Genomic DNA, 20,140 nt, shown 5'->3' on the forward strand with positions numbered 1-20,140 from the left:
GCATCTGCCGCTCCACTCTCCCCTGCATCTGCCGCTCCACTCTCCCCTGCATCTGCCGCTCCACTCTCCCCTGCATCTGCCGCTCCACTCTCCCCTGCATCTGCCGCTCCACTCTCCCCTGCATCTGCCGCTGCGCACTCCCCAGCATCTGCCGCTCCACTCTCCCCATCAGCCGCTCCACCGCCCCTGCATCAGCCGCCGCACTCTCCCCATCTGCCACCACACTCTCCCCATCTGCCGCTGCGCCCCTGCATCAGCCACCTCACTCCCCCATCAGTCTCTGCGCCCCTGCATCAGCCACCTCACTCCCCCATCAGTCTCTGCGCCCCTGCATCTGCCACCTCACTCCCCCATCAGTCTCTGCGCCCCTGCGTCTGCCACCTCACTCCCCCATCAGCCTCTGCGCCCCTGCATCTGCCACCTCACTCCCCAATCAGCCTCTGCGCCCTTGCATCTGCCACCTCACTCCCCCATCAGCCTCTGCCCCCTCCCTGATCTGCTGCCTGCTCTCTCCCATCCCCTTAATCCTCTGCCCCCTCTTCCCCCCTCCCGGATCTGCTGCAATCCTGCTGCCTAGATCCATTCTGTAAGGTAGCTATCCCCAATCTCATCTCCCACTCCCCTTCCACCCTTCCCCTCGCCCCCCCTTCCTCCGCCGCTCCTGCATCCGTTGTGCCCTCACCCATCCTCCACCGCTCCTCCATCCGCCACGCCCTCCCATCTTCCACCGTGCCCCCTCACCCATCCTCCGCCGCTCCTGCATCCGTTGCGCCCTTCTATCCTCCATCCATCTTTTTTCCATCCCACCTAGTCCCCCCCTTTTTGCAGTACATCTGTGCGTTCGTCCTAATTTTTTTTTCTGTAAACTAAGAAAGAAATACAAATAAACTTAGTTTAGGGCCAGTAAAATTATACTGTAGTAATCATCAACTTCAGTATTTTTTACTGAATATTGTAAGGGTCAGCCCAGTGCCACACATGAGAGCGATGCTCGAGTCTCACACCGCATCACCCGGCACGGTCGCTCTCTTCCAGACAGGAGTGTGCGGCTGTGTCGGGTGATGCGATGCGAGATTTGTGCATTGCTCTCACGTGTGGCGCTTGCCTTAGTGTCAGTTGCAGGTGCATATATTTTTTTTTCTTTGTCGCTCCATTGGGAGACCCAGACAATTGGGTGTATAGGCTATGCCTCCGGAGGCCGCACAAAGTATTACACTAAAAGTGTAAAGCCCCTCCCCTTCTGCCTATACACCCCCCGTGCTCCCACGGGCTCCTCAGTTTTTATGCTTTGTGCGAAGGAGGCAGACATGCACGCACAGCTCCACAGATTGGTCAGCAGCAGCTGCTGACTATGTCGGATGGAAGAAAAGTGGGCCCATATAGGGCCCCCAGCATGCTCCCTTCTCACCCCACTCTTGTCGGCGGTGTTGTTAAGGTTGAGGTATCCATTGCGGGTACGGAGGCTGGAGCCCACATGCTGTTTTCCTTCCCCATCCCCCTTAGGGCTCTGGGTGAAGTGGGATCCTATCGGTCTCCAGGCACTGAGACCGTGCTTCATCCACAACTCCTGAGGAGCCTGCTGGATAGGAGCCGGGTATCGTTCAGGGACATGGCCCTGCTACTTGGAGGTACTCTGTGTCCCCGTGGGGACCGCGCACAGCAACACTCCAGCATTGCTGGGTGTGCTAGTGCACCGGGGACCGCGGCGCTGACCGGGTTAAATGTGCCATTACACACTGCAGCGTCGCTGAGTGTGTTTGTGTATGGGGACTATCGCGCTGACCGCCGCTGCCATGGTTAACACTGCGGCGCGGCTGGGACTTGTAGTGCGCCGGAGACTTCCACGCCGGCCGCGCTTATACGGCGGCCGCGCTTTTTACTCGAGTCCCCGGCTTTTGCGGCCTAGTCTTTTTTTCCTCCCACCCCCAGCCCTGACAGGCAGGGGAAGGGCGGGACGCTGTACAGGACGAGCAGCAATGAGGGCTGGAGCATGCTTTGCATACTCCACCCCCCTCACTGTGCACAGTGGGGCACCAGTTCCCGCACTTTCTGGGTCACGCTTACGGCTCCCTCCTCTCCTCAGGACGCCGGCAGCCATTCCTGTCAGCTCCTCGGACGCTGCAGAGGGGGACAAATTCTGGGAGACCCAGGCAGGGATTCTGGTGGCCTCACAACCGCTTTAAGCGGGTGGTAAGCAGCACCTGTGGTGCTAGCCCCATTGTGCAGAAGTGTAATTATAAATTATATGTTTATGGTATATACTTTACACTGTATGGTGCACAGTTGATTTCTGGCTATATACCCTATTGTGTTGCTCAGGGAAGACAATAGCATGGCGCCCACAAAAGGCAGGGGTGCCAAAACACAGGCTTACTATGCTGCCTGCGCCGCATGTACGACCCCGCTACCGGCAGGATCCACTGACCCTCATTGTGTACACTGCTCGGCCCCTGCGGCACTTACTCAGCCGGAGCCTCTGCTAAGGGGGGCCCAGGGGGAACCACCTGCTGACACTGTCCAGGTGACGGGGACGGAGTTTGCAGTCTTTACGGATAAACTCTCTGAGACTATGGCTAAGTTACTAGAAGCCTTGCAGTCCAGACCGGTATCTCAGCACAGTGACACTGTTGAATCATTGTTCCCTGGCCCCCCTCAGTTGGACCAACAATGTCCCCCCGGGGTGTCTCATAGATCCCAGGCTGAGGGCTCTGACACAGACCCCAGCCCCAGACCGACTAAGCGAGCTCGCTGGGAAATTCCCTCGACATCATCATATTGTTCAGGGTCTCAGCGGGGGGAATCTCTGGTTGATGACGCGGAGACAGCTGATCAGGATTCTGATCCTGAGGCCGCTCTCAATCTTGATACTCCGGACGGGGACGCCATAGTGAACGATCTTATTGCGTCCATCAATCAAATGTTGGATATTTCTCCCTCAGCTCCTCCGGTGGAGGAGTCAGCTTCTCAGCAGGAGAAATTCCGTTTCAGGTTTCCCAAGCGTACACCGAGTATGTTTCTGGACCACTCTGATTTCAGAGAGGCAGTCCAGAATCACCATGATTGTCCAGATAAGCGTTTTTCTAAGCGCCTTAAGGATACACGTTATCCCTTTCCCCCTGACGTGGTCAAAGGTTGGACTCAGTGTCCCAAGGTGGATCCCCCAATCTCCAGACTGGCGGCTAGATCCATACTTGCAGTGGAAGATGGGGCTTCACTCAAAGATGACACTGACAGGCAGATGGAGCTCTGGTTGAAATCCATCTATGAAGCTATCGGCGCTTCTTTTGCCCCAGCATTCGCAGCCGTATGGGCGCTACAAGCTATCTCAGCAGGTCAAGCGCAAATTGACGCAGCCACACGCACGTCCGCGCCGCAGGTGGCGTCCATAACCTCTCAGACGTCGGCATTTGCGTCTTACGCTATTAATGCTGTCCTGGACTCTGCGAGCCGTACGGCGGTTGCATCCGCCAATTCGGTGGTACTCCGCAGGGCCTTGTGGCTACGGGAATGGAAGGCAGATTCTGCTTCCAAAAAGCGCTTAACCAGTTTGCCAATTTCTGGCGACCGATTGTTTGGCGAGCGTTTGGATGAAATCATCAAACAATCCAAGGGAAAGGATACATCCTTACCCCAGCCCAAACCGAACATACCCCAACAGAGGAGGGGGCAGTCGAGGTTTCGGTCCTTTCGGGGCGCGGGCAGGTCCCAATTCTCCTCGTCCAAAAGGCCTCAGAAAGATCAAAGGAACTCTGATTCATGGCGGTCTAAGTCACGTCCTAAAAAGACCACCGGAGGTGCCGCTACCAAAGCGGCTTCCTCATGACTTTCGGCCTCCTCAATCCGCATCCTCGGTCGGTGGCAGGCTCTCCCGCTTTTGCGACACCTGGCTGCCACGGGTAAAAGACCGTTGGGTGAGAGACATTCTGTCTCACGGTTACAAGATAGAGTTCACCTCTCGTCCCCCGACTCGATTCTTCAGGTCATCCCCGCCTCCCGAGCGAGCCGAGGCTCTTATGCAGGCGCTGGGCACTCTGAAGGCAGAAGGAGTGGTGGTCCCTGTGCCTCTTCAGCAACAGGGTCACGGTTTTTACTCCAACCTGTTTGTGGTCCCAAAGAAGGACGGGTCTTTCCGTCCTGTCCTGGACCTGAAACTGCTCAACAAACACGTAAAGACCAGGCGGTTCCGGATGGAATCCCTCCGCTCCGTCATCGCCTCAATGTCCCAAGGAGATTTCCTTGCATCGATCGATATCAAAGATGCTTATCTCCACGTACCGATTGCTCCAGAGCACCAGCGCTTCTTGCGCTTCGCCATAGGAGACGAACACCTGCAGTTCGTGGCACTGCCGTTCGGCCTGGCAACAGCCCCACGGGTTTTCACCAAGGTCATGGCTACTGTAGTAGCGGTCCTCCACTCTCAGGGTCACTCGGTGATCCCTTACTTGGACGATCTGCTGATCAAGGCACCCTCTCAAGAGGCATGCCAACACAGTCTCGACGCTACTCTGGAGACTCTCCAGAGTTTCGGGTGGATCATCAATTTTCCAAAGTCAAATCTGACACCGGCCCAATCGCTGACATATCTTGGCATGGAGTTTCATACCCTCTCAGCGATAGTGAAGCTTCCGCTGGTCAAGCAGCGTTCACTACAGAAAGGGGTGCAATCTCTCCTTCAAGGTCAGGCACACCCCTTGAGGCGCCTCATGCACTTCCTGGGGAAGATGGTGGCAGCAATGGAGGCAGTCCCTTTCGCGCAGTTTCACCTGCGTCCTCTTCAATGGGACATCCTACGCAAATGGGACAGGAAACAGACGTCCCTCGACAGGAACGTCTCCCTCTCTCAGGCGACCAAAGCTTCCCTTCGGTGGTGGCTTCTTCCCACTTCATTATCGAAGGGGAAATCCTTCCTACCCCCATCCTGGGCGGTGGTCACGACGGACGCGAGTCTGTCAGGGTGGGGAGCGTTTTTTCTCCACCACAGGGCTCAGGGTACGTGGACCCAGCAAGAGTCCTCACTTCAGATCAATGTTCTGGAAATACGGGCAGTGTATCTTGCCCTGAAAGCGTTCCAGCAGTGGCTGGAAGGCAAGCAGATCCGAATTCAGTCGGACAATTCCACAGCGGTGGCATACATCAACCACCAAGGCGGCACACGCAGTCGGCAAGCCTTCCAAGAAGTCCGGCGGATTTTGATGTGGGTGGAAGCCACGGCCTCCACCATCTCTGCAGTTCACATCCCAGGCGTGGAAAACTGGGAAGCAGATTATCTCAGTCGCCAGGGCATGGACGCAGGGGAATGGTCCCTTCACCCGGACGTGTTTCAGGAGATCTGTTGCCGCTGGGGGGTGCCGGACGTCGACCTCATGGCGTCCCGGCACAACAACAAGGTACCGACGTTCATGGCACGGTCTCAAGAATCCCAGAGCTATGGCGGCAGACGCCTTAGTTCAGGATTGGTCGCAGTTTCAGCTCCCTTATGTGTTTCCTCCGCTGGCACTGTTGCCCAGAGTGTTACGCAAGATCAGGGCCGACTGCCGCCGCGTCATCCTCGTCGCTCCAGACTGGCCGAGGAGGTCGTGGTACCCGGATCTGTGGCATCTCACGGTCGGCCAACCGTGGGCACTACCAGACCGACCAGACTTGCTGTCTCAAGGGCCGTTTTTCCATCTGAATTCTGCGGCCCTCAACCTGACTGTGTGGCCATTGAGTCCTGGATCCTAGCGTCTTCAGGATTATCTCTAGAGGTCATTGCCACTATGAGACAGGCTAGGAAACCAACGTCCGCCAAGATCTACCACAGGACGTGGAAAATTTTCCTGTCGTGGTGCTCTGCTCAGGGTTTTTCTCCCTGGCCTTTTGCCTTGCCCACTTTTCTGTCCTTCCTTCAATCTGGACTGGAAAAGGGTTTGTCGCTCGGCTCCCTTAAGGGACAAGTCTCAGCGCTCTCTGTGTTTTTCCAGAAGCGCCTAGCCAGACTTCCACAGGTACACACGTTCCTGCAGGGAGTTTGTCACATCGTTCCTCCTTACAAGCGGCCGTTAGAACCCTGGGATCTGAACAGGGTGCTGATGGTTCTTCAGAAACCACCATTCGAGCCAATGAGGGATATTTCTCTCTCATGCCTTTCGCAGAAAGTGGTTTTCCTAGTAGCAGTCACTTCTCTTCGGAGAGTGTCTGAGCTAGCAGCGTTGTCGTGCAAAGCCCCTTTCCTGGTGTTTCACCAGGACAAGGTGGTTCTGCGTCCGGTTCCGGAATTTCTCCCAGGCCTTGTGCGCACTAGGCGTTTTTGCCGCGTTTTTAGCGGCGGCCTTGTGCGCACTAGGCGTTTTTGCCGCGTTTTTAGCGGCGTTTTTTACCGCGTTTTTGTGCTGAAAACGCAGTGACATTGCTTCCCCAGCAATGTCAATGGGTTTTCATAAGTGCTGTCCCCACACAGCGTTTTTTTTTTTAGCTGCGTTTTTGTGGTGACCACAAAAACGCAGCATGTCAATTATTTCTGCGTTTTTCACTGCGTTTTTCACTCATTGAATTCAATGAGATGTTAAAAAACGCAATCAAAAACGCATATAGCCGCGTTTCTATGACTAAAAACGCAGCTATACACGCAAGGGGTGGGCACTACAGTGACGTGTACAGGAAGAGGATTCCTTCTGTTGGTAAACACAGAAGCATGAATCCTCCCGGTACCGTCACCGCTGCCTCCACCTCCCGTCCTGTGCATGTCAGCTCCGTGCGGCGCCATGTCTGGGCGGGAGGTGGAGGCAGCGGCGAAAACCAAAGTGAACAGTAGAAAAATAAAAAAATGTCATATATACTCACCTGTCCGCAGGGTCCCGATGCCATGCCCGCTCCCATCTCCTCCCGGTCCCGCCGCTCTGGCTGTGTGCAGTCTCCCCGGCCGGCAGGACCTTGCTTGCAGGACCTGGCGATGGATCACCTGATGCAGTCACCTGACGCATCAGCTGATCGTAGTCTCACCGGCTTTTTCGCGCCGGCCGGCTATCAGCTGATCCTGCCGTCAGGGGACTTCATCAGCTGATTACCGGCAGCTCCTGCAGCGATCGGACAGGATCAGACTCCTGTCCAATCGATCGCTCCAGGAGCTGCCGGTAATCACCACAGCACATAAGTGAGTATTATTTTTTTTTTTTTTTTCTACTGATGCATCAGCTGATTGTATAAAAGCCGATTATACAATCAGCTGATGTGTGATGTCACGTAGTTTAACCTGACACATCATCTGATCGCTTTGCCTTCCAGCAAACCGATCAGATGATATTGGATCCGGATTGGACGGCGCGGGACCCTAACCCAGGATTACTGCGGAGGGGGGTTTATTTCAATAAAGATGGAGTCACTAATTGTGTTGTGTTTTATTTCTAATAAAAATATTTTTCTGTGTGTTGTGTTTTTTTTTTTTTATCATTACTAGAAATTCATGGTGGCCATGTCTAATATTGGCGTGACACCATGAATTTCGGGCTTAGGGCTAGCTGATAATATACAGCTAGCCCTAACTCCATTATTACCTAGCTAGCCACCCGGCATCAGGGCAGCTAGAAGAGTTGGATACAGCGCCAGAAGATGGCGCTTCTATGAAAGCGCCATTTTCTGGGGTGGCTGCGGACTGCAATTCGCAGTGGGGGTGCCCAGAAAGCATGGGCACCCTGCATTGTGGATTCCAATCCCCAGCTGCCTAGTTGTACCCGGCTGGACTCAAAAATTAGGCGAAGCCCACGTCATTTTTTTTTTAATTATTTCATGAAATAATTAAAAAGGCTTCTCTATATTTTTGGTTCCCAGCCGGGTACAAATAGGCAGCTGGGGGTTGGGGGCAGCCCGTACCTGCCTGCTGTACCCGGCTAGCATACAAAAATATGGCGAAGCCCACGTCATTTTTTTTTTCTTTTTGGGCAAAAAACTGCATACAGTCCTGGATGGAGGATGCTGAGACTTGTAGTTCTGCAGCTGCTGTCTGCTCTCCTGCATACACTAGTGAATGGAGGATGCTGAGACTTGTAGTTCTGCAGCTGCTGTCTGCTCTCCTGCATACACTAGTGAATGGAGGATGCTGAGCCTTGTAGTTCTGCAGCTACTGTCTGCTCTCCTGCATACACTAGTGAATGGAGGATGCTGAGACTTGTAGTTCTGCAGCTGCTGTCTGCTCTCCTGCATACACTAGTGAATGGAGGATGCTGAGACTTGTAGTTCTGCAGCTGCTGTCTGCTCTCCTCCATACACTAGTGAATGGAGGATGCTGAGACTTGTAGTTCTGCAGCTGCTGTCTGCTCTCCTGCATACACTAGTTCTGCAGCTGTCTGCTCTATTGCATACAATGAACATTTTGAAGAAGGAAATGACATCAGACCTTTTTTTTTTTTTTTTTTTTTCATCAACAATCTTTAATGGCATTGTGCACTGATTAAAAATGCAGTGAGCAAAAACGCAGCAAAAAACGCACCAAATCGCGGCAAAAACGCATGCGTTTTTGCCGCGTTTTTTTAGCCGCGGGTGCGTTTTTTAGACAAAAACGCACATAAAAACGCAGCGTGAAAAAAACGCCTAGTGCGCACATACCCTAAGGTGGTATCCCCCTTTCATCTCAATCAGGATATCTCCTTACCCTCTTTTTGTCCTCATCCAGTTCACCAATGTGAAAAGGATTTGCACTTGTTAGATCTGGTGAGAGCACTCAGACTCTACATTTCTCGTACGGCGCCCCTGCGCCGCTCGGATGCACTCTTTGTCCTTGTCGCTGGCCAGCGTAAAGGGTCACAGGCTTCCAAATCAACCCTGGCTCGGTGGATCAAGGAGCCAATTCTCGAAGCTTACCGTTCTGCTGGGCTTCCGGTTCCCTCAGGGCTGAAGGCCCATTCTACCAGAGCCGTGGGCGCGTCCTGGGCTTTGAGGCACCAGGCTACGGCTCAGCAGGTGTGTCAGGCGGCTACCTGGTCGAGCCTGCACACTTTCACGAAACACTATCAGGTGCATACCTATGCTTCGGCGGATGCCAGCCTAGGTAGACGAGTCCTTCAGGCGGCGGTTGCCCACCTGTAGGAAGGGGCCGTTTTACGGCTCTATTACGAGGTATTATTTTACCCACCCAGGGACTGCTTTTGGACGTCCCAATTGTCTGGGTCTCCCAATGGAGCGACAAAGAAGAAGGGAATTTTGTTTACTTACCGTAAATTCCTTTTCTTCTAGCTCCAATTGGGAGACCCAGCACCCGCCCCTGTTTTTTTGTGTACACATGTTGTTCATGTTGAATGGTTTCAGTTCTCCGATATTCCTTCGGATTGAATTTACTTTAAACCAGTTTATAATTTTTTCCTCCTTCTTGCTTTTGCACCAAAACTGAGGAGCCCGTGGGAGCACGGGGGGTGTATAGGCAGAAGGGGAGGGGCTTTACACTTTTAGTGTAATACTTTGTGCGGCCTCCGGAGGCATAGCCTATACACCCAATTGTCTGGGTCTCCCAATTGGAGCTAGAAGAAAAGGAATTTACGGTAAGTAAACAAAATTCCCTTCTTTTTTTACTGACGTCTGTATTTTTTATTATGCCAAACTAATATTTCTTTGTATTGGGGGGGGGTCTAGTTTCCAACATGGGGTCACATGTGGGGGAGCTCCACTGTTTGGGCATATCAGGGGGATCTCCAAACACGACATGGTGCGGCTAACGATTCCAGCTAATTTTCCATTTAAAAAGTCAAATGACGCTCCTTTCCTCTGGAGCTCTGCCGTGCGCCAAACAGTGTTTTTCTGCCACATATATGAGGTATCAGCGTACTCAGAACAAATTGCCCAACAAATTTTGCGGTCCACTTTATCCTGTTACCCCTGTACAAATTAAAAAATGGAGCCTAAAATAACATTTTGTGGAAAAAAAAAAGTACTTTTTTGTTTTTATGCCTCAATGTATGAAGCACGTGAGGGTTCAAAGTGCTCATTACCCATGTAGATTTATGCCATGGGGCTTTAGTTTCCAAAATGAGGTCACTTGTGGGGGAGCTCCATTGTTTAGGCACCTCAGGGGGTCTCCAAACGCAACATGGCGTACGCTAATAATTCCAACCAATTTTGCTGTGAAATGGCGCTCCTTCTCTTCTGAGCCCCGCTGTGTGCCCAGACAATTACTTTCCACCACATATGAGGTATCTGTGTACTCAGGAGAAATTGCACAATACATTGTATGGTGCATTTTTTCCTGATACCCTTGTGGCAAAAAAAAGCTACCTGGTTGAAATAACAATTTCATGGTAAAAAAAAAATATATATATATTTTCACGGCTGAACGTTCTTAACTTTTGTGAAGCCTCCAGGGGTTCAAAGTGTTCAGTAAACATCTAGATAAATTCAATGAGGGGTCTAGTTTCCAAAATGGGGTCACTTGTGGGGGAGCTCCATTGTTTAGGCACCTCAGGGGGTCTCCAAACACAACATGGCATCCACTAACGATTCCAGACAATTTTGCGTTTGAAAAGTCAATTGTCGCACCTTGCCTTCCGAGCCCTGCTGTGCGCCCAAACATTTGATTTCCACCACATATGAGGTATCTGTGTACTCAGGAGAAAATGCACAATACATTTTATGTTGCAATTTTTCCTGATACCCTTGTGAAAAAAAAAGCTACCTGGTTGAAGTAACAATTTCGTGGTCATTTTTTTTTTTTTTTTTATTTTCATTGCTCAAAGTTATTAACTTTTGTGAAGCCCCCAGAGGTTCAAAGTGCTCAATAAACATCTAGATAAATTCCATGAGGGGTCTAGTTTCCAAAATGGGGTCACTTGTGGGGGAGCTCCATTGTTTAGGCACCTCAGGGGGTCTCCAAACGCAACATCGCATCTGCTAATTATTCCAGACAATTTTGCTTTCAAAAATTCAAATGATGCTCCTTCTCTTCCGAGCCTTGCCGTGCGCCAAAACAATTGATTTCCCCCACATATGAGATATCGGTGTACTCAGGAGAAATTGCACAATTAATTTTATGGTGCATTTTTCCTGATACCCTTGTGAAAATGCTAAATTTTATGGCTAAAGTAACATTTTTGTGTAAAAAAGTAAAATTTTCATTTTTTCCTTCCACATTGCTTTGGTTGCTGTAAAGCTCCTAAAGGGTTAATAAACTTCTTGGATGTAGTTTTGAGCAGTGTGAGGGATGCAGTTTTTAGAATGGGGTAACTTTTGGGTATTTTCTGTCACCCAGGCCTCTCAAAGTCACTCCAAATGTGATGTGGTACCTAAAAAATATTTTTTGTAAATTTTGTTGGAAAAATGAAAAATTGCTGATGAACTTTGAACCCTTCTAACTTCCTAACGGAAAAAAATTTTGTTTCGAAAATTGCGCTGGTGTAAAGTAGGCAAGTGGGAAATGTTACATAGTAACTATTTTGTGTGACATATCTCACAGATTTATGGGCATAAAATTTCAAATTTTGAAAATTGCGAAATTTTCAAAATGTTCGCCAAATTTCCAAACTTTTCACACATAAACGCAAAAAATATCGGCCTAAATTTACCATTGACATGAAGTACAATATGTCACGAAAAAACAATCTCAGAATCGCCAGGATCCGTTGAAGCGTTCCAGAGTTATAACCTGTCAAAGTGACACTGGTCAGAATTGCAAAAAATGGCCGGGTCTTTAAGGTGAAAACAGGCTGGGGGCTGAAGGGGTTAAAGCTCAGCAGAATAGAAGTGGTGTTGAAGGGCCTGTGTGATCTTACGATCATGTCACCGTATTGAGCGAAGCTAAGCAGAGAAATGATGTTGAAGGGCCTGTGATGTAATCAATTATAATGCGAAGGGCGTGACTAAAAAAAAAAAAAATCATGGCTGAGCTTGTGACTGACAGTGACTGATTCCAGCAAAAATGCCGCCCCTATGACTGAACCCTAAGGTATTTACTGCATTCACCTATAGTATATAAAGTTTTTTTGTTTTTAGAGAAATGCATGGATTTTTTTGATTTTTTTAAAACCATGTTGGTGATGCACATTGCATCATTTAAAACCTATTGGGGCCAGTTTAATATAAAAAAATGACATAACAGGTTCCCTTTAACTCCTATATTCTGGATATAACATGTAACCTTTGTGTATATCTTCTGTTTTGTACACAAATTAAAACTTTTACATTGGTCATTCAGGATCTCTCTCCTAAAGGTTCTTTTGATCCACTAATTCAGCACAAAAGTTGGTGTCCTTGGTTGACAGTTGTACAAAGAAGTGACAAAGGTGAATTAGAAGCAAAAGAAAATGGAAATTCAGGTCACACTGCAGGTGCTGGATGGAAGGAGGTATTACAAGTATTGCTTGGAGAGGAAAAGTCCAGGACCCGATTGGAGGCAGATTCTTCAGTGAGTAACAAAAATAATACCATAGACCGCGCCTGAAGTCAGCACCATCCTATTGGCATTAGCTTATCAGGTTGTTGGGATTTGCTGACATTACTCTCTGTATAGGTAGCTTTAAACTGAATGGTTGTCTTGGATGCACTTGTGACTGCCTTTAATATGGAGAGCAAGCGTATAACCCATGATGTCACTGGGCACCATATTTCCATGTCTCAAAGGATTTGAAATAGTGGCCGGTGCATGAAGGACCATTTTACAGGGACTGTCAACACCGAATGACTGTTCACACCAAGTACAGGCACTCGGTACATCATGGTGGGGTCAAACATTTAAGTGCACCCCCCCCACCTGCTTGTTTTCCATCTATCTCTGTGCTTCCGTGGCTCTGTGAAGCCAGAGCTGTCAATCAAAGAGGGTAGATAGAGGGGTGAAAAAAGCAGGTGGGAAGGTGTACATAAATATTTGGCCACACCATGATGTACCGAGTGCCTGTACTTGGTTTAAAACATCATTCTGTGCTGACAGTCCTGTAGGTTAAAATTGGGTAAAATACTGGGACAGTAAACAGGTGGTCTGTCCAGGATAGCCAAAAAGAGTTCCTCCAGCATCCTGATTATTGATATATTTTATTTTTTCAAACCAATAGTTTAACCACTGCCATATATGTTTTGTGATGTTCGCTGTAATTCAATAGGGAAATATTACATGTAACAGTTATTTTTAGTGCTTATTTATGTCACTCTATGCTCTTAAGTTTGTCTTTTGTTTTTTATCGCATTAGGACAGGGAAAATACATAATAAAAACATATATTAAAAGTGTCCATCTAAAAGTAATAAACAGCCACCTAAATGCTTGTACAAAATAAATTACCGTATTTTTCGCTTTATAAGACGCACCGGATTATAAGACGCACCCCCAAATTTGGTGAAGGAATAGAGATTTTTTTTATTAATAAATGGGGTCCGTCTTATAATGCCAGTGTCCGTCTAACAAATCATATAGGGTATATGTCCCTCATAGCCCCCCATCCTAAAATTAGCCCCCTTAATCTGGATATGGCCACCTTATATTGAATATAGCCCCCTTGTGCTAGCACACACCCCCTGTGTCTGCCACACACGGCCCCCCTGTGGCTGCCACACACGGCCCCCCTGTGGCTGCCACACACGGCCCCCCCCTGTGTCTGCCACACACGGCCCCCCCCCTGTGTCTGCCACACACGGCCCCCCCCCCTGTGTCTGCCACACACGGCCCCCCCCCCCTGTGTCTGCCACACACGGCCCCCCCTGTGTCTGCCACACACGGCCCCCCCCTGTGTCTGCCACACACGGCCCCCCCCCTGTGTCTGCCACACACGGCCCCCCCCCCCTGTGTCTGCCACACACGGCCCCCCCCCCTGTGTCTGCCACACACGGCCCCCCCCCCTGTGTCTGCCACACACGGCCCCCCCCCTGTGTCTGCCACACACGGCCCCCCCTGTGTCTGCCACACACGGCCCCCCCCTGTGTCTGCCACACACGGCCCCCCCCTGTGTCTGCCACACACGGCCCCCCCCCTGTGTCTGCCACACACGGCCCCCCCCCTGTGTCTGCCACACACGGCCCCCCCCCTGTGTCTGCCACACACTGCCCCCCCCTGTGTCTGCCACACACTGCCCCCCCCCTTTGTCTGCCACACACGGCCCCCCCCTGTGTCTGCCACACACGGCCCCCCCCTGTGTCTGCCACACACGGCCCCCCCCTGTGTCTGCCACACACGGCCCCCCCCTGTGTCTGCCACACACGGCCCCCCCCTGTGTCTGCCACACACGGCCCCCCCCCCTGTGTCTGCCACACACGGCCCCCCCCCCCTGTGTCTGCCACACACGGCCCCCCCCCCCTGTGTCTGCCACACACGGCCCCCCCCCCTGTGTCTGCCACACACGGCCCCCCCCCCTGTGTCTGCCACACACTGCCCCCCCCCCCTGTGTCTGCCACACACGGGCCCCCCCTGTGTCTGCCACACACGGGCCCCCCCCCCCTGTGGCTGCCACACACGGGCCCCCCCTGTGGCTGCCACACACGGGCCCCCCCTGTGGCTGCCACACACGGGCCCCCCCTGTGGCTGCCACACACGGGCCCCCCCTGTGTTAGATATTGCCCCCAGGCTGCTGCTTTTAGTAAAATAAACTCTTTCCTTACCTTCTCCAGCACTGTGCTCCCTCGTGTCCCCCTCCTCAGGGTTGAGCTCCAGCCTCCTGCCTGCATTTCCTGGTTCACGTCCGGTCATGTGATCTGCACAGCAGAGTGAAATCTCTGAGTGCCTTATCACAGACAACAGGAGCAGGAGACCGGAGATCAGCCTAGAGGGGGTAAGTAAAGAGTTTTTTATTTTACTATGGGCAGCAGCACGGGGGCCATATCTAACACAGGGGGGATCATGTGCGATCAAAGGAGGGCGCAGGCAGATATAATATGCCCCGCTGCCCCAGCCCCTCAGCGTGATGCAGTTTCAGCACCACACTGCTGGACAGCGGCTGTGCATATTATATGGGCGGGAGCAGGAGATCTAACGCTGCCGCTCGCAGCTGTCACCTGCCCCTCGCAGCTGTCACCTGCCCCCAGCACAGCTCCAGAGCGTGCAGTGTGTGTGATTTTTTTTTTTTATATATATATATATATATATATATATTACAGTGCCTACAAGTAGTATTCAACCCCCTGCAGATTTAGCAGGTTTGATAAGATGCAAATAAGTTAGAGCCTGCAAACTTCAAACAAGAGCAGGATTTATTAACGGATGCATAAATCTTACAAACCAACAAGTTATGTTGCTCAGTTACATTTTAATAAATCTTCAACATAAAAGTGTGGGTCAATTATTATTCAACCCCTAGGTTTAATATTTTGTGGAATAACCCTTGTTTGCAATTACAGCTAATAATCGTCTTTTATAAGACCTGATCAGGCCGACACAGGTCTCTGGAGTTATCTTGGCCCACTCCTCCATGCAGATCTTCTCCAAGTTATCTAGGTTCTTTGGGTGTCTCATGTGGACTTTAATCTTGAGCTCCTTCCACAAGTTTTCAATTGGGTTAAGGTCAGGAGACTGACTAGGCCACTGCAACACCTTGATTTTTTTACTCTTGAACCAGGCCTTGGTTTTCTTGGCTGTGTGCTTTGGGTCGTTGTCTTGTTGGAAGATGAAATGACGACCCATCTTAAGATCCTTGATGGAAGAGCGGAGGTTTTTGGCCAAAATCTCCAGGTAGGCCGTGCTGTCCATCTTCCCATGGATGCGGACCAGATGGCCAGGCCCCTTGGCTGAGAAACAGCCCCACAGCATGATGCTGCCACCACCATGCTTGACTGTAGGGATGGTATTCTTGGGGTCGTATGCAGTGCCATCCAGTCTCCAAACGTCACGTGTGTGTGGTTGACACCAAAGATCTCGATCTTGGTCTCATCAGACCAGAGAATCTTGAACCAGTCTGTCTGAGTCCTCCAAGTGATCATGAGCAAACTGTAGACGAGCCTTGACATGACGCTTTGAAAGTAAAGGTACCTTATGGGCTCGTCTGGAACGGAGACCATTGCGGTGGAGTACGTTACTTATGGTATTGACTGAAACCAATGTCCCCACTGCCATGAGATCTTCCCGGAGCTCCTTCCTTGTTGTCCTTGGGTTAGCCTTGACTCTTCGGACAAGCCTGGCCTCGGCACGGGTGGAAAGTTTCAAAGGCTGTCCAGGCCGTGGAAGGCTAACAGTAGTTCCATAAGCCTTCCACTTCCGGATGATGCTCCCAACAGTGGAGACAGGTAGGCCCAACTCCTTGGAAAGGGTTTTGTACCCCTTGCCAGCCTTGTGACCCTCCACGATCTTGTCGCTGATGGCCTTGGAATGCTCCTTTGTCTTTCCCATGTTGACCAAGTATGAGTGCTGTTCACAAGTTTGGGGAGGGTCTTAATTACTCAGAAAAGGCTGGAAAAAGAGTTAATTAATCCAAACATGTGAAGCTCATTGTTCTTTGTGCCTGAAATACTTCTTAATACTTTAGGGGAACCAAACAGAATTCTGGTGGTTTGAGGGGTTGAATAATAAATGACCCTCTGAATAAACTTTTCACAATTTAAAAAAAAAAAGAAATAACATTCTTTTTTGCTGCAGTGCATTTCACACTTCCAGGCTGATCTACAGTCCAAATGTCACAATGCCAAGTTAATTCCGAATGTGTAAACCTACTAAATCTGCAGGGGGTTGAATACTACTTGTAGGCACTATGTATGTATGTACGTATGTATGTACGTACGTACGTACGTACGTACGTACGTACGTACGTACGTACGTGTATATATGTATATGTATGTATATATAATCATATGAAAAAGTTTGGGCACCCCTATTAATGTTAACCTTTTTTCTTTATAACAATTTGGGTTTTTGCAACAGCTATTTCAGTTTCATATATCTAATAACTGATGGACTGAGTAATATTTCTGAATTGAAATGAGGTTTATTGTACTAACAGAAAATGTGCAATTCGCATTTACACAAAATTTGACCGGTGCAAAAGTATGGGCACCTAAACATAAAAGTGACATTAATATTTTGTAGATCCTCCTTTTGCAAAAATAACAGCCTCTTGTCGCTTTCTGTAGCTTTTAATGAGATCCTGGATGAATGTATAGTTGACCATTCCTGTTTACAAAACCATTCCAGTTCAGTTAAGTTTGATGGTCGCCGAGCATGGACAGCCCGCTTCAAATCATCCCACAGATTTTCAATGATATTCAGGTCTGGGGACTGGGATGGCCATTCCAGAACATTGTAATTGTTCCTCTGCATGAATGCCTGAGTAGATTTGGAGCAGTGCTTTGGATCATTGTCTTGCTGAAATATACATCCCCTGCCTAACTTCAACTTCGTCACTGATTCTTGCACATTATTGTCAAGAATCTGCTGATACCGAGTTGAATCCATGCGATCCTCAACTTTAACAAGATTCCCGGTGCCGGCATTGGCCACACAGCCCCAAAGCATGATGTCCACCAAATTTTACTGTGGGTAACAAATGCTTTTCTTGGAATGCTGTGTTTTTTTGCCTCCATGCATAACGCCTTTTTGTATGACCAAACAACTCAATCTTTGTTTCATCAGTCCACAGGACCTTCTTCCAAAATGTAACTGGCTTGTCTAAATGTACTTTTGCATACCTCAGGCGACTCTGTTTGTGGCGTGCTTGCAGAAACGGCTTCTTTCACTTCACTCTCCCATACAGCTTCTCCTTGTGCAACGTGCGCTGTATTGTTGACCGATGCACATTGACACCATCTGCAGCAAGATGATGCTGCAGGTCTTTGCAGGTGGTCTGTGGATTGACCTTGACTGTTCTCACCATTCTTCTTCTCTGACTTTCTGATATTTTTCTTGGCCTGCCACTTCTGGGCTTAACAAGAACTATACCTGTGTTCTTCCATTTCCTTACTATGTTCCTCACAGTGGAAACTGACAGTTTAAATCTCTGAGACAATTTTATGTATCCTTCCCCTAAACAACTATGTTGAATAATCTTTGTTTTCAGATCATTTGAGAGTTGTTCTGAGGAGCCCATGATGCCACTCTTCATAGGAGATTCAAATAGGAGAACAACTTGCAAGTGGCCACCTTAAATACCTTTTCTCATGATTGGATACACCTGCCTATGAAGTTTAAAGCTCAATGAAGTTACAAAAATAATTTAGTGCTTTAGTAAGTCAGTAAAAAGTAGTTAGGAGTGTTCAAATCAAGAAATTGATAAGGTGCCCATACTTTTGCACCGGTCAAATTTTGTTTAAATGCGGATTGCACATTTTCTGTTCGTACAATAAACCTCATTTCAATCCAGAAATATTACTTAGTCCATCAGTTATTAGATATATGAAACTGAAATAGCTGTTGCAAAAGCCCAAATTGTTATAAAGAAAAAGGGTTAACATTAATAGGGGTGCCCAAACTTTTTCATATGACGGTATACATACATACATACATACATACATACATACATACATACATACATACATACATACATACATACATACATACATACATACATACCCCCCCGTATATTCGGTTTACTAGATGCACCCCCTACTTTCCCCCAAAATTTGGGAGAACAAAAGTGCGTCTTAGGCTACTTTCACCATCCGGTTTGAGCCGTGCGGCTCAATCCGGCTGTGAAACCTATGCAACGGATGCAGCGAAAACACCGCATCCTTTGCATAAGTTTTTACATGCGGCCGGTCCGTTTTTTTCCGGTTGCGGCACACTACTGAGCATGCGCAGTGGAAGAAACCGCATGCGGCGGCCGGATGCGTTTTTTCCGCATCGCGCCGCATCCGGCGTCCATAGGCATGCATTGAAAAATGCGCCGCAGCAGCCGGATGCGGCACGATGCGTTTTTTTTGGCCGGAGCAAAAAACGTTGCAGGCAACGTTCCATCCGGCCGCGGCATCGGCTAAATCTGCCGCATGCGGCAAAAACCGGACCGAACGCATGCCCATGCGGCACAATACGGCACTAATATAAGTCTATGCAAAAAAAAAAAAAAGCAACCGGTGGCAAAAAAAACTGTTGCGGTTTTTCTGCAGAGCGCCGTATTGTGCCGCAGAGCAAAAACCTGATGTGTGAAAGTAGCCTTATAAAGCGAAAAATACGGTAAATTCCTTAAGAGCAAGTTCTTGAGGGACCATAGCTGTATAGAGGTGAAGTCTTTTTTTTTTTCCACATGCATTTTCATAGGGATTGTCTGCAGATCCACTATCCATCCTATACGTTGACAGTTCTGCATTCTGCAGGTTCATAAAGTAAGGTGTGCATGTGTAAACCCACCTTCATACAGCCAGTCTAACAAATCAGTATGGTAACTGCTTTGAACCTTAGACGTTTAAGGGTATATGCGCACACTGTGTTTTAGGTTTGACAACAAAACGGCACCCTCTGGCAGACTTTGACAACTAAATAGTGATGAGCGAGTACTAAAAAGCTCGGGTGCTCGAAGCTCGGGCCGAGCCTCCCAAGATACTCATGTACTCGGGCCGAGCAACGAGCCCAATGTTATCCTATGGGAGACCCGAGTATTTTTGTGAAATGACCCCCCGGCAGCATGGAGAAACCCTAAAAATGTCACAAAAGTCTCAGAAGAGTGCTCAAATGACATGGCAACAGCATGGGGAAGACCCCTTGAAGCATTTATCACTCAAAAGTCACAGCTGTGAACAATTTTGTCCGCGTTTCACGCCATTTTTACGGACTCAACAGAAAACCTTCCAAAATGACCCCAAAATGATTTTTCATGGCAGAAATGTTAAGGGCACATACGCAATAGTGAGATAGAGCTGGTGTATGTTACTTTTTGAGATTAATACATGAAAGATTTTACGTGAAAACATTGTGTGGCACTCCGATGTCCCTGAGAAGAGACGTACATGAAGGCCTCTTGAGTCTAATGTGCCCATTTTGAGGAAGTGAGTCTTTGTAGTATTTTCCTTTGCCAGGGCAGTCCAAAATTGTGAGGTTCACCAATGCCCCTGCATACAGACGTGCATGAGGGCCTGTAAACCTGAAGTGCCCATTGTAAGGAAGTGGGTCTATTTTAGTATAGCCCTTTGCCAGGGCAGCCAAAAATTGGGAGGCTCCACATTGTCCCTGGATAGAGACGTGCATGATGGCCTGTAAACCTGAAGTGCCCATTGTAAGGAAGTGGGTCTATTTTAGTATAGCCCTTTGCCAGGGCAGCCAAAAATTGGGAGGCTCCACGTTGTCCCTG

At 49.2% G+C, this 20,140-nt stretch overlaps 1 protein-coding gene across 2 annotated transcripts in view; it reads left to right on the forward strand.

Moving 5' to 3' along the window:
- The window catches only part of ZC3HC1 (zinc finger C3HC-type containing 1), an 80,183-nt gene that overhangs the window by 53,474 nt on the left and 6,569 nt on the right, over positions 1–20,140 (forward strand). For both annotated transcript variants that reach the window (XM_075345352.1, XM_075345353.1), the window contains one exon: positions 12,149–12,358. In XM_075345352.1, coding sequence (XP_075201467.1) covers positions 12,149–12,358 — 210 coding nt within the window. The remainder of the gene's footprint in view (positions 1–12,148; positions 12,359–20,140) is intronic.

This window comes from Anomaloglossus baeobatrachus, chromosome 4 (assembly GCF_048569485.1).
Source record: "Anomaloglossus baeobatrachus isolate aAnoBae1 chromosome 4, aAnoBae1.hap1, whole genome shotgun sequence".
NCBI lineage: Eukaryota > Metazoa > Chordata > Amphibia > Anura > Aromobatidae > Anomaloglossus > Anomaloglossus baeobatrachus.